Source organism: Agrilus planipennis, unplaced genomic scaffold, assembly GCF_000699045.2.
Source record: "Agrilus planipennis isolate EAB-ADULT unplaced genomic scaffold, Apla_2.0 scaffold55, whole genome shotgun sequence".
Taxonomy (NCBI): Eukaryota; Metazoa; Arthropoda; class Insecta; order Coleoptera; family Buprestidae; genus Agrilus; species Agrilus planipennis.
Window position 1 is genome coordinate 997,740 of NW_020438918.1, and position 13,549 is coordinate 1,011,288.

The 13,549-nt window shown below is 31.0% G+C and overlaps 2 protein-coding genes and 1 long non-coding RNA gene across 4 annotated transcripts in view; 1 reads left to right on the forward strand and 2 right to left on the reverse strand.

Annotated features, from left to right (window-relative positions):
- Positions 1 to 234: 234 nt before the first annotated feature.
- The window catches only part of LOC108736909, a 17,775-nt gene continuing 4,460 nt past the window's right edge, over positions 235 to 13,549 (reverse strand). The window contains exons 2-3 of the long non-coding RNA XR_003230954.1: positions 9,868 to 9,980; positions 235 to 560 (exon numbers count right to left, since the gene is read on the reverse strand). This is a non-coding gene — a long non-coding RNA (uncharacterized LOC108736909). The remainder of the gene's footprint in view (positions 561 to 9,867; positions 9,981 to 13,549) is intronic.
- On the forward strand, positions 962 to 5,021 carry LOC108736907 (glycine--tRNA ligase). 2 transcript variants are annotated; one of them, XM_018469519.2, is made up of 13 exons: positions 962 to 1,473; positions 1,547 to 1,890; positions 1,943 to 2,108; positions 2,170 to 2,315; positions 2,535 to 2,632; positions 2,693 to 2,907; positions 2,999 to 3,163; positions 3,482 to 3,735; positions 3,788 to 3,912; positions 3,977 to 4,141; positions 4,234 to 4,421; positions 4,582 to 4,707; positions 4,833 to 5,021. In XM_018469519.2, the coding sequence occupies exons 1-12, from the start codon at positions 1,222 to 1,224 to the stop codon at positions 4,693 to 4,695; spliced, it is 2,232 nt and encodes a 743-aa protein (XP_018325021.1). In that variant the 5' UTR covers positions 962 to 1,221; the 3' UTR covers positions 4,696 to 4,707; positions 4,833 to 5,021. The 2 variants fall into 2 exon arrangements, with proteins under 2 accessions (XP_018325021.1, XP_018325020.1); XM_018469518.2 differs by lacking the exon at positions 4,833 to 5,021 and having other exon boundaries at positions 1,161 to 1,473; positions 4,582 to 4,785.
- LOC108736908 (prostaglandin E synthase 3) lies at positions 5,235 to 8,392 on the reverse strand. Its single transcript, XM_025973686.1, has 4 exons — positions 8,286 to 8,392; positions 7,911 to 8,000; positions 5,677 to 5,927; positions 5,235 to 5,619 (listed from the first exon to the last, which is right to left on the reverse strand). The coding sequence occupies exons 1-4, from the start codon at positions 8,297 to 8,299 to the stop codon at positions 5,462 to 5,464; spliced, it is 513 nt and encodes a 170-aa protein (XP_025829471.1). The 5' UTR covers positions 8,300 to 8,392; the 3' UTR covers positions 5,235 to 5,461.

Consider the following 13,549-nt stretch of genomic DNA (forward strand, 5'->3'; position numbering starts at 1 on the left):
CAAAATTTTTAGAAAACGATTCGAAAAACTTCACTTATTATATTTAAATGAACCTTGTTACGAATACGTAATCCTAAAATGTAGCATTGCATTACAGATGGCGTTTACCGCGTCATTTGTGGTACTTTATAGGTACCTACTACAAAAAAGTGTTAATTTGAAAAAAGTATTTTGAAAATACGTATTTTGCAATTGGTATTTAAAATACAAAAGGGACATCTATTTTGTATTTTACATTTGAAATTACAAATCAAAAAAGTATTTGCATTTTATATTTAAATTCTTTTAAAAAATCACTTTGTACATCTCTATATTTATGAAATGCTTAATGTAATCTGTAGATACCTATCGCAGGATGTGTGAGTGAACGTCATCACATTGCAGTTGAAGGAATTACATGCATACATGTGTTGCAATGGACTTGTTTAATTTGTAGAAAATTATTACATCCATCGGTGATGGTTAACGTTATTATGTAACTCGTATTAGTGTGGAAAACAGAGAACCTTTGAACTGTATTTTTCGTAAATGCCTATAGGAATTTGCTTCGATACTTTCTCCTGTAATAAATATAGCAGAAAATGTACAATGTAAAATTATTATTGCGCTTAATTACTATCTTAAGTTGACACTAAATAACATGACTAGATTGCACTTTTGACAGAAAACGTGTACAACCCGCTAATCATGAAACGTTTGAGGGTAATAATTATTAATTCTCTTTTGCTGATTGTAATTTTGAATGGATTGCTTTGTAGTAAAGTCTTCGTAAATTGTATATGCATAGTGAAAACTTTAACCAATAGGTAAAATAAAATTCAAGAGTACAAACAAAGATAAATGATTATACAAGATAATTTGAAAATTGAAATTGTGGCCTTAAAGTTTTATGTAAAGTGCATTAAAGGATTAATCGTAAGAAGCGATAACTGATAGTTTACAAGGGAAANTATCTTTTACGCAGGTAAACAACATTAATTATAATTTTAACAAAAGTGATGCTATTACTTTTTGAAAAGTCCTTGTACTGTGTTGTAAATAATTTGATTGAACCCTGTAAATATAGCTCTGTGGTATATTCCATAGTCTATAGAATATTTACCAAATGTCAATTCTACTTAACCTATTAAATTTTAACGTCATACATGTGGAACTGTAACGTTATAACTTATTTAAATTAATATTTGAGTTTAAATATTTTTAAATTAACTTATAAGATTAATGAAGTTATTGTGTTTGGCTTCAAAAATTCGTCATATAGGATTTGTATGTAGTAGTGAGTTTTGTTCAATTAAACGTGTCTGTGAAACTGCTGGTTTAGTGAAAAGTTTATTCACATCGACATCTTTAAATCAAAAGTGGGGCACGAAGAAGCAGCACAGAAACGTTAAATTGAAAATATTCTTGGAAGAAATGACCGATCCAAAGGTCGAAGAGGTTTTGGCCCCCTTAAGGGCCAGTGTTAAAGAACAGGTTAGTAAAATATGTTATTGTCTATTAGTTATTTTCTACAATATTCATATTCATTGCATTTTTAATTTTTAAGGGCGACTTGGTACGAAAATTAAAAGCAGATGGTGCACCTGCTATTGATGTCAAACAAGCAGTAGTAGAATTGAATAATCGTAAAAAGCTTCTTGAAGAGAAAGAACTTAGTCTTTCTCCTCACATAACTTTTGATAGAGCAAAAATGGAAGATCTGCTTAAAAGGAGGTTTTTTTATGATCAGTCTTTTGCTATTTATGGTGGAATTACTGGTCAATTTGATTTTGGTCCTATGGGATGTGCATTTAAAGCCAATTTGTTACATTATTGGAGGCAGTTTTTTGTTCTTGAAGAACAGATGTTAGAAGTTGATTGTTCAGCTTTGACACCAGAGCCAGTATTGAAGTAATATTTTTTTATAGTTTATCTTAATCAGCATTAATTCATTAAATTTTAGAGCTTCAGGTCATGTGGATAGATTTGCTGATTTAATGACAAAAGATGTAAAAACGGGTGAATGCTTTCGCTTAGATCACTTAATCAAATCACATCTTGAAAAGATTTCTGCTGATAAAAAAACAACTGAAGGAACTAAAGCAGAATGCAAAGACATAATTGTAAAGGTTTGAAATTTGTGAATTTTAAATATTCTTTGATTGTAATAGGTATATTTTTTCAATTTAGTTGGATGGTATGAACAAGGAAGAAATGCATGCAGTTATGAAAAAGTTTGATATGAAAAGTCCTCTTACTGGTAATCCATTGACGGAACCCATTGAATTTAATCTCATGTTTGCAACTCAAATTGGACCATCTGGTTTAGTGAAAGGGTAATTATGTGCCTTTTTTTATCATTTGGCAAATAAATTATCATGTACTATGTTTAATGATGCAAAGTTAGTATAGTGTAAAGTAAAAGTGCAAATTTTGCATTCAAGTTCAGGCTTGTTTTCTCAGGAGTTTAGCACCCCTGCTCTTTAATGATGTTCTTAATGTTTATTTATTTTGTTTTGGTGATTTATGAATTTATGTGCTAATAAATTTTACAGATTCTTAAGACCAGAAACAGCCCAAGGCATTTTTGTAAATTTCAAAAGACTTTTAGAGTTTAATCAGGGTCGGCTTCCTTTTGCCGCTGCACAAATAGGTAATAAAAAATATTGAATTTTATGCATCTGAAGATAGGGAATAACTTTTGTTCGGCTAGGTAATGCATTTAGAAACGAAATTTCGCCCAGATCTGGCCTTATACGAGTGAGGGAGTTTACCATGGCGGAAATTGAGCATTTCTGTGATCCTAGTGAAAAAAGTCATCCTAAGTTTGAAAATATTAAAGATATAGAATTACTACTTTATTCAGCATGCAATCAAATGGACGGTAAATCGGCTGAGAAGCGGAAAATTGGCGAAGCTGTCTCTGAGGTATTACTTTACTAAACAATTTTTTTGTGTCAATATTGTACTAGTAGCGCGATTCCTTAAAACAAATTTATTATAATTTGTAATTTTTAAGGGTTTAGTTGCTAATGAAACGTTGGGTTATTTTATGGTACGAATTCAGACGTTTTTGCATGATTGCGGCGTTGATCCTGCACGTCTTCGATTTAGGCAACATATGGGAAATGAAATGGCCCATTACGCCCAAGACTGTTGGGATGCCGAAATATTAACCAGTTATGTAAGTGTTGACTTTTGCAATTTCTATTGTAAATATTTTTTGAAGTAATTATTACAAAGTCCAAATACTAGTTGGATACGCACCTTCACCGCTTTCTATCGTTAACTAATCTTCGCATTTACCCAAAATTAGAACATCTCACACCCCTAATTAGTTGCAAGTAGTAATTTAATCTCTGCCCCTCTTCATCCCCGCTTCCGCTTCTATTCCTTTATGTTTTGAATCTACATCAATTTCTTTGGAGGAAATAATATAGAGTGCAGTCTGTATTATTTTTTTATTGTGTTATTGATGAAAAAGTAAGATTTAATTTTTAAGGGGTGGATAGAATGTGTTGGGTGTGCTGACAGGTCGGCCTTTGATTTGACCCAACATACAAAAGCAACAGGCATTAGATTGGCTGCAGAAAAGAAGTTGAATGAACCTAAAATAGTGGACGTGGTAGAATCTGTACCTAATAAAGGTGTCTTGGGAAAGAAGTTTAAAAAAGACGCTAAAGTGATAACAGATGCTTTAGCAGCTTTGAACGAAAAAGAACTTGGAGAGTTGGAAAATTCGTTGCAGCAGCAAGGGTACAATTTGAATTAATTTAAAAATGATTTAGAATAATTTCGATTCTTTCAGATCTTTTGATCTTTCCGTAGCGAATCAAAAATTCACGCTAACCAATGAGATGGTTTCAGTTAAACGTTGCAAGAAGACGTTGCACGTGGAAGAAATAATCCCTAGTGTAATTGAACCGTCTTTTGGTGAGTTTAAGGTACATTTAAATAGTAATTAATTAATATTTGTAATTGTTTACTTCCGCCATAGGTGTTGGTCGTATAATGTACGCAATATTCGAGCATAATTTCAAAGTCCGAGAAAACGATGAACAGAGAACTTATTTATCATTACCAGCTGTTATTGCCCCCTTAAAATGTAGCGTACTACCCTTAAGCGCCAACGCTGAATTTCATCCATTTGTTAAACAATTATGTAAGTAAACTTTGTCTTTATGTGATGTGATATTAAAGAAATTAGAAAATGATGCAGCAAAAGTATTGCTTTTCGTTGTTATTTGTTTTTAGCTGCTGAGTTGACAAAGCTTGATATTTCACATAAAGTTGACGACAGCTCCGGTTCAATAGGCCGAAGATACGCACGTACAGACGAAATTGCAATTCCATACGGTATAACTGTAGACTTCGACACGTTAAAAGAACCTTATAGTGCCACGCTTAGGGAAAGGGACTCGATGGGTCAAGTGAGAATTCCGGTAAGAATTACCTTAAATGGTACTAGGCTTATTTTTTATAGTTTATTTCCCTTGTTCTATTTTAATAAAAAGAGTTACATCCTGGGTGTAATCAAAGTATGTTTAGTTTTACAATTTGCTCTTCATCAATCAAATTTTATTGATTTTTTTATTCTTATAGCTGGATGATATTCCAATGGTTATTCACAATTTGTCAGCTGGTAAAGTGACTTGGAATGACATCGAGGCTCGGTATCCAAAATTTGAACAGCAGGAAAGTAAAGGTGCAAGTTAAACTGTTACTGAGGTAAATTGCCGCTTTATAATTAAAACTTTGGCATTTCAATTTTAATATATTTATTTGTAATAAAAAATTTACACCAATCGTTTTTTTTCTCTCTTAATCTTATGTATGTTGTGATTTTTTTGCAGTGGTTAAGAAAGAAATTCCTAAATTATGTTTCAAGTTTAACAAACAAGACAACATAAGGTAATGCAAAAACTATTTTACCATTTTGCCAAGAATTGGGATTACTTTTATTTTATTTTTTAATTAAATACTAAAATGTACAACATTTGGTAATAGCATTTTAGTGTTTAATAAAGTTTATTTTATTTTTATATTAGTAACCTAAGTTATTTTCTATCATATCAAAGAAAACGTTCAAATTTTAAATAAGAAATGTATTTTTACGTAATGGAATACATTCGGTGGTTTTGAGAATTGTATTATACAAACTAGAATGAAATTTCGATTCTTTTATGAATAACAACCAATCAAACAGTACTGACAACAAACTAAGGAACATACATAACTGGATGTTATTAAACTAATCCATACAAATACTTTTATTAGTGGGTCCATTTGTTTAAAAGCTGACATTTATTTATTTGCTTACAGAGTGTACAAGATACACTCTAAATTCCATTGAGTACTAATCAAAAACTATATTTGTTGAAAATAAAATCAAATATAAAAAAGGGTTATAAACAAAACGTAAGTTATTTAAATGAGAAAAACCTTTGAAACATACAAAGTGTTAGTTGATGGGTAATTTTTACTACTCAAGATCGGGAATTGGCTCATCATCAGAGTCTGGTTCTTCATCTAAATCATCAAAGGATGGTTTATCTCCACCACCACCACCTGCATTTAAGCCACCCATTTGTCGCATCATTTCTTCAAAATCGCCTCCACCTCCAAAACCTCCCTCATCACCTGCATTTGGTATAGCAATTACACAAGATGTTTCATAATTATTAATAAGTTACCAACCTGAGTCATCTTCATCGCGCCATTTATTGAAATCACACTTTAACCAATGGTACTTCTTCTTTTCTTTGGTTAATGTTGGCCAGTAAGGTTCTTCGGTGTTGGCTTTTGTTAATATAAATTCAATGCATCTACCTCTATTAAAACTTTTACTTTTTTCTGGGTCAATTTCTTTGTATAAGGGAATGGTTACTTCATATAATTTCTTTTCTACACCACCTACACCTTTGAAGTATATTTGATCTTTTTCAATTCTACAAAAATATCCAAAGGTAATGATTTGAGGGGGGAAGTTGGTTCAATTGCTTACTTANAAACATTGATTTCTATCAAAGTAATAATTTGTTGTCTAATGGCATCTATACATCTACATTGTTTATTTATTTTGTTTTCAGCAATGTTTATTCCCAAAAATAATCATCCAAATTGTTATTACTGCAGCTCGGTACATTTCTTAAGGCATCGCGACAAAAATATATAATTTGTTTTGTTGTAACTGAATTTTGTTGACACAATTTGAAAAGGTCACTTTTGTAACATATGTTCGATTTTAATTTTCAACAAAATTCAATTCGTGTTGTAAGTAAAAGAAAATGTTTTGAAATACGCCAATTGCTGTTAATGTATTGTAGTAATTAAATAAATAACCATGTCGACAACATAACACGCACTCATCAGTTTTGTAAAATCGTACGTTACAACGGCATATGCGTGTGGATCGTGGAAAAAAGACGGTAAAATAGCAATAACTTTCTCCGTAAAAAACAGCAACATCGGTGAATTATTAATTTTGAGCATTCTATACAGTGGGAAATGTATTAGAAAAAGTCCATGTGAACAGTTGATAGTTGACAATGCACGCTTTCTACATACAAGTACACTATCATCATGTCCACACTTTCTTCAAGTATCTGATTTAAATAATTAATGAGCAGGTACCAAGTTTTTAGTTACGTGAACTCGTCTTTGTCTGGGACATGGATATCTATAGTAACGGCAACGTGAAGTGAAATTGGGTATTAATAATTGAGAATTTTCTTACCTTACTTATCAAGCGAAAAACTTTTTTATGTTGTAAAAATTTCGACGAATAGTCCACAAATTTCTTAATTATTAGTCATGAGTGTTCAAGGAGATAATGAATATACACTGTGGAAAAATTGCCATTTATATGTTCATATAGAGTGTTTCAAATTTCTAACAAATACAACCGTATTTACTTCACTGAGACATTGCTAGTATTATAAATAGGTTAATTTTTTATACTATACTATTTTCTATACTGCACTCTAACGTTAGAAATAAAACAGTATTCATTATTTGTTCGACATATTTTCAATAATCAAATATTTGATTTTTAACGTTAAAGTGAAGAAAAGTTATGTTATAGTCGAACTTCACAACTTCTATAATTCTATTGTATGCAATCAGGAAGGGACGAATAATCTTTTGAAAATACGACGTTGTATAGGGAAATGCGTATAAAAAACTTCAACCAAGTTTTTCTGTAAATAATAAGGTAATATAAATTCAATAAATGTAATTTAAAGATGTTACGTTTTGTACCCTCAGCGAGCAACGGAAGCAGCGCGCGCACCTGTCAGTGGCAACTTCCAATTTTTTGTTATTGATAAATAANACATCAAGCAGATAAGTAGGTAGGTGATTTAATTAAATAAGCAAACGAATGTAATTTTGTAAGGTTCTTTTCAAAAGTAGTTCCACCGATATACCTTTATATGCACAAATGTAATGTTGAATATTCAGTTGTTTTTTTCTTCCTACCTACATAAAGTTTCCTAAGATCACGCGTCGTTTAAAAAACAACTGTTTTCCATTTTGCAGCGCATACGTCTACTAAATGTATAACAGAATTCCATGTGTCTCTTTTTCACGTGGATTAACATGCGATGTTTTCAATTTTATTCTGCACAGAATAAATAAATTATAACCTCCAACCGATTGCTTTTTCATAAAACAAGCTACTTTGTTTTGGATAATGAGGTTGGCCAGTAAGGTTCTTCGGTGTTGGCTTTTGTTAATATAAATTCAATGCATCTACCTCTATTAAAACTTTTACTTTTTTCTGGGTCAATTTCTTTGTATAAGGGAATGGTTACTTCATATAATTTCTTTTCTACACCACCTACACCTTTGAAGTATATTTGATCTTTTTCAATTCTACAAAAATATCCAAAGGTAATGATTTGAGGGGGGAAGTTGGTTCAATTGCTTACTTAATATCGGGGTCTTTAACGTCTTCTAAATTTATAGTTAAAAATACGCTTCCAGATCTTTGAGCCCACATTACCGGGGGCGGAAGTACACTGAAAAAGTGAGGTTAATTGTAACATTCATGTCTACATAATTACGATCTAAATTTCTTGTCAAGGTTACTTTATAATCGTTTGATAATGATAATTAATTAAAACACTATCATATTACATGGCAGTAACATTACTGTACGGCATTATTCTAGAAATTTCTTAGATCGATTTGTTGAAAACCGGAATGAATCTAACATGGCAGATAAAAAACTTTTGCTATTTAAATAATAACAAATTAAAGTGAATGTGAAAAAATGCTGTAAGGTAGATAAAATTGTAACTTACGGTTGATTACTCATGGTTATGGTGAATTGCTCAAAATTACAGAATTTTTTTAAACGACTTTTTGTAAATTGATAACTAACGCTGTCGAAGTTGGATTAGACACCATAGATACTAGATTGTTGAAAAGCAGTTTAGCCAACTATTTCCATAGTAACATGCATAGTAACCATTGATTAGACAGTAACTTACCTTGTACCAACATAAACTTTTCTGTTTTTGTTTTCACCTAATGTTCGGAAAATGTTGTGAAGATGGCCATAGTAGTATTAGAAATTGGGAAGAGAATATTAGAAAGTTGTGTTGCATACCGTTTTCTTTATAGTCGAGTACATAATTATATTTCTATTTTTCTTATTATAAATTTACTTTCAGAGGATAGAAATTACTTTTATATCGAAAACAATAATTTCTTAATATACTTTCAGAAAACAGAAAATTTAACTAGTTTTGAATGTTATTGATAACGAAGATACGCACGTACAGACGAAATTGCAATTCCATACGGTATAACTGTAGACTTCGACACGTTAAAAGAACCTTATAGTGCCACGCTTAGGGAAAGGGNAAGCCACAGACAGACACAATGTTATTAATGTGTTGTAATGAAATTCGCTGATAATTCTTTTTAGAAAACACATGCACTTGTGTAATAATTTGAAAAATGACTTTTTAATGGAAAAATCGTGCACACAAATTATTTGCAATGTTTGTGGCTAAGTAGTAATAGTAGTAGCAATTATTTACTATACATTAAACATATGTTTAACACCAGTTAGTGCTTGAGTATAGTAAAGTAAGTAACATTCAGAAAGTTCATTTTCTCTTGTTCTTAGCTGGCAGTGTCATTGGCATTTCATTGCCAGTGTCAGGTTGTATTCGAGCTTTAAATTAGTCGTAAAAGACAAATTGTTACAGCGTTATTATTCAAACGAAATGAATTGTGTAAGAAAGTAAGTAATGTAACTTTTGTGTGAATTAAGCGATAAAAATTATAGTTGGGCACGTACTTTCTACCTAATGTGTAGCTAATTAGACTTGAAAGCTGTAAAGAAAAAATCATGAAGTTACTTTCATTGATGAACGAGTTAAAAATGTATAATAACAAATTGAAAGTCTAAACACAAAACACTTTACAATCAAATACCTAAACATAATAAGTAATGGATAAACAACATCAGCGTATTATTGAAATGCAAGGTGTTTTTTACTTTCTTTTTAGGAAGTTTAGTTTGTTATAAAAACAGAATATTATTAAGAGATTCCACATGGTCGTTAATCTGGAGATCGCACCTCGATTGCTTCCTATATATCTTGACTCAATCTTCACGTTTTCCGAAAATTAGAACAATTAATTGTAAACACTAAACAGTAATCTAATCTAGAACATTCTCNATTTCGCAGTTTCGTACCCGCCGTAGGTAGTTAAAGTGTTGTAGCTTCATGTAATAGTTTGTATATGCAAGTGCTTATTTAAAAAATTGTAACGGTTTACTGCAACACGTAAGATTAATTTAATTAGCAACACCTTCGCTTGAACTTTAAGATTTAACTCCTAGTTATATTACGTAAATTACACGAATACCTTCAACTTGTGGAAGAATTATCCTGTAGATGTATGTATTATGCACTTACAAACGCTTCTGTCCTTAATGAGCGCACTATGGGTCGATTTCAACTTCCTTCGATTGGTAGTATCTACAACAGTGATATAAATTTTTATGAAAGCGATTAGTATGCGGTTAGTAGATCGTCACTATTGATAAACGTGAATTCTAAGATCGATTTTTCTTATAACTACTATTAGTGGGGTGATAGAAGAAGAAAAAATGCTTGCTTTATTTAAACATTAAGTCAGTTTTTAAAATTTTCACTTTTACAAAAAATATTTACAACCATCACATGCAATGTGCCTTCTTATCCCTACCTGCTTCAGCAAATTAAAATTTTTACCCTAAATACAATACAATTTTATAAACTTATCCCACAAAAAGTAATGTTTAACATGCAAAAAAAAAGGAAAATATTTACTTATCATCCTATACAAATATATACAAATTTCCCTGCTCTATTTTGCTATTCCACATTACAATATCTACATAATTGTAGAACAGATCAACTCCACACAAGCCTCTTTAAATTCTCTGTGGTTTCGTATTTATTCACTACCATTTTGATACTACCCTCCTAATCCTTTTCTATTCTAATAATTAACATACCTTACAATAAAATACCTTACGGTATACTTGTGAGCTATTTTTTTATCCTCTATTTGAACATTACACCTAGGGTTGCCACCCGTACTATATTATAAAGTATTGTACTCTATTTCGACTGTGTGTACGTTATACTTTACAAGACACATAATGTAGGCAAGAATACTTTATTTAAGGCCTTAAGTAAAAATCGTAATTTTGTAAGCGATTATTCGAAATTTAGAGTATTTTTATATCAATAATATTGCACAGAAAAATGGCAAGGCATATTTACGGAACAACCTGATTTCCCAAATCTATTCAAAGTAGTTTCACTTTTGCTGTCCGTTCCGGCCACTTCAGCATTTACAGAAAGGGTATTCTCTGTTATGAACGCAAAGGTAGTTCAATTTANAATCTTTCAACTATCTGTTATTTTTGTTCCGATAAACCTCTGATAGTTGTACCTACCCACGAACTAAACTATACTTAGTGTTCAACTTAATGCTATTGATTAAATAAATTAAAGATTTAGAAACAGTTCTTTTCATTCATTTACTCTTCGCAAATAGTTAAGGATGTGGGCTGTTCTAGTTTTAGGGAAATGCGAACTTTAGCTCAGGATAGGAATGAGTGGAGGTACGTGTCTAACCAGTCTTAGGACTGATGACCTTATGATGATGATGATGATGATCTAATGCAGTAAATTGATGAAGATGATGAGAGTGTATCAGTCTAACAGATAAAAGAAAAATCATTGATGCTTGGCTGGTCTGCAGACGTTTGTTGATCAAATGGTAGCATATCCGTGAAAATACGGAGAGTGTACGCATAGAAACCTTCAAAACGACATACTAATTATAATTTTCATTTAAAAACCTATCACTACTCCACGTCTGGCGAAATTGACACGGGCCCATTCATCGTTTTCGGTTTTCTTTTTTATTCTGGCTTCTATTGATGGATAGTTTTCAAAACTTTACTTAAAAAATTGATTAAAATTTGACAATAGCAGTCAATAGGATGTTAGTCAATAGATCGTCTTGTTTTTATTAGTCTAAAAAAGCATAAAAATTCCGATTAAATAAAATACATAATTCTCTTTATCGTTGGAATAAGCAATGATCAGAATTAAATTAGATTTACTTCAAGTTAATCGCATGTGAGACTTTCGTGATGACGATGCGACAGTAACAAATTCAAACGGAAATTACTAAAGTAGTTTCAATAATTTTGAATCAAATTGAAAACATTACCTTTTTATAAAATAACTACTAAAATACAAGATATTATTGTCGAGAATTTTAGTGACAAAAACATAGGTACTAAGTATCATAAAAATAATAATATAAATCTAACAAAAGATTGTACAATATGCACATTTATTGATTATAGCAAATTATGTTTTTGTAGTAGTCTTGTTAATTTATATAGTTTTTAGCGCTGCTTTCGGTTAAGAAAGTTAATTACAAATTAAACGGTCTAATTACGTGCAACACAAACAATTAATTAACTCAAAGCAGTTGCAGTAGGTTGTAACAGTTGAAGTAAGAATAAAGTTTGCTGTCATAGAAGGCATTTTTAATTTTATAACAAAGGCCAGAGAATTAAATACTTGGTGTTACTCTTTTAGACAGAAATACATTTCAACGAATATCTCACATAAATCTGACGTCAAATAAGCTTTAAGAATAATGTTATGAGTACTTTTTATTTTCTCCAAAAAGTACTTACGAGGGTGGATTGATAAGTTTCCGGCCTGACCAAGAAAAACAAGGTTTTAAAAAATTTTTTTTTTTTATTTCTCAACAATCTCCTCCAAGGCTGATACACTGCACTCTAACGTTAGAAATAAAACAGTATTCATTATTTGTTCGACATATTTTCAATAATCAAATATTTGATTTTTAACGTTAAAGTGAAGAAAAGTTATGTTATAGTCGAACTTCACAACTTCTATAATTCTATTGTATGCAATCAGGAAGGGACGAATAATCTTTTGAAAATACGACGTTGTATAGGGAAATGCGTATAAAAAACTTCAACCAAGTTTTTCTGTAAATAATAAGGTAATATAAATTCAATAAATGTAATTTAAAGATGTTACGTTTTGTACCCTCAGCGAGCAACGGAAGCAGCGCGCGCACCTGTCAGTGGCAACTTCCAATTTTTTGTTATTGATAAATAATTGGTAATATGAAGCACTTCAATATTTTTCACGAGTGAAAGGAATTACTTGCGATAATTTTTTTTCATATAAAATTGTTTAATCATAAGAAATGATTGGGTCAGTGAATCGATTAAATTACAGACATGTAATTGCACACTCTGTTATTGGGGTTAAGCAAAGCATTGCGGCATTGATTAAATTAGCTTGATCAAACGATATTAACTGGCGCATGTTGATACACGCGTTTATAATAAATTTATAAACGACGGGTTAGATTATATTATTCAACTATTTTCGAACAGCTCAGGTTGTGTTTTACTTCCGCATGAAAGCGAGTAACACCATTTCTAATTAGAAATAAATGTAGACATCCAATTTTTAGTCGTATCACCAACCAACCTCCTGTTCGTGTGTATTTTTTGTACTGTCGTCAATTTAAGTAAATTACAATTTCTATTAAATAGCTTTCGATTAATGACAAATAATAAATTAAGACTTGCATTTGACTTACATTTATTGCGGTGGTGTTTGAAATATTAGTTGTTTTCGATTGCAGGACAGTCGAATTATTTCACTTTTTTTTTATTTTGCCTTATTTTTGTTAAAAATTAATTGGTATTTTAATTTAATGCTTAACCGTGATTATTTTAAGTAAGGTTAATTAATTTAATTAATTTGAAATTTCATACTCAAAGGCACTAAATTATCACCTACCTACTTGGTATACATCCTTCAGTCAGAACCACTGCTAATTTTTGTATACCAATCAAAACTAAAATACTGGTATGCAAGGGAAGAAAAAGTAGGAAAAGAGCGAATATAAAGATAGGAGACGAAAAATTAGGAGAAGTGGCTGATTTTAGATACCTAGGTAGTCAGATAAGTCAGGACGGAAGGAGTAG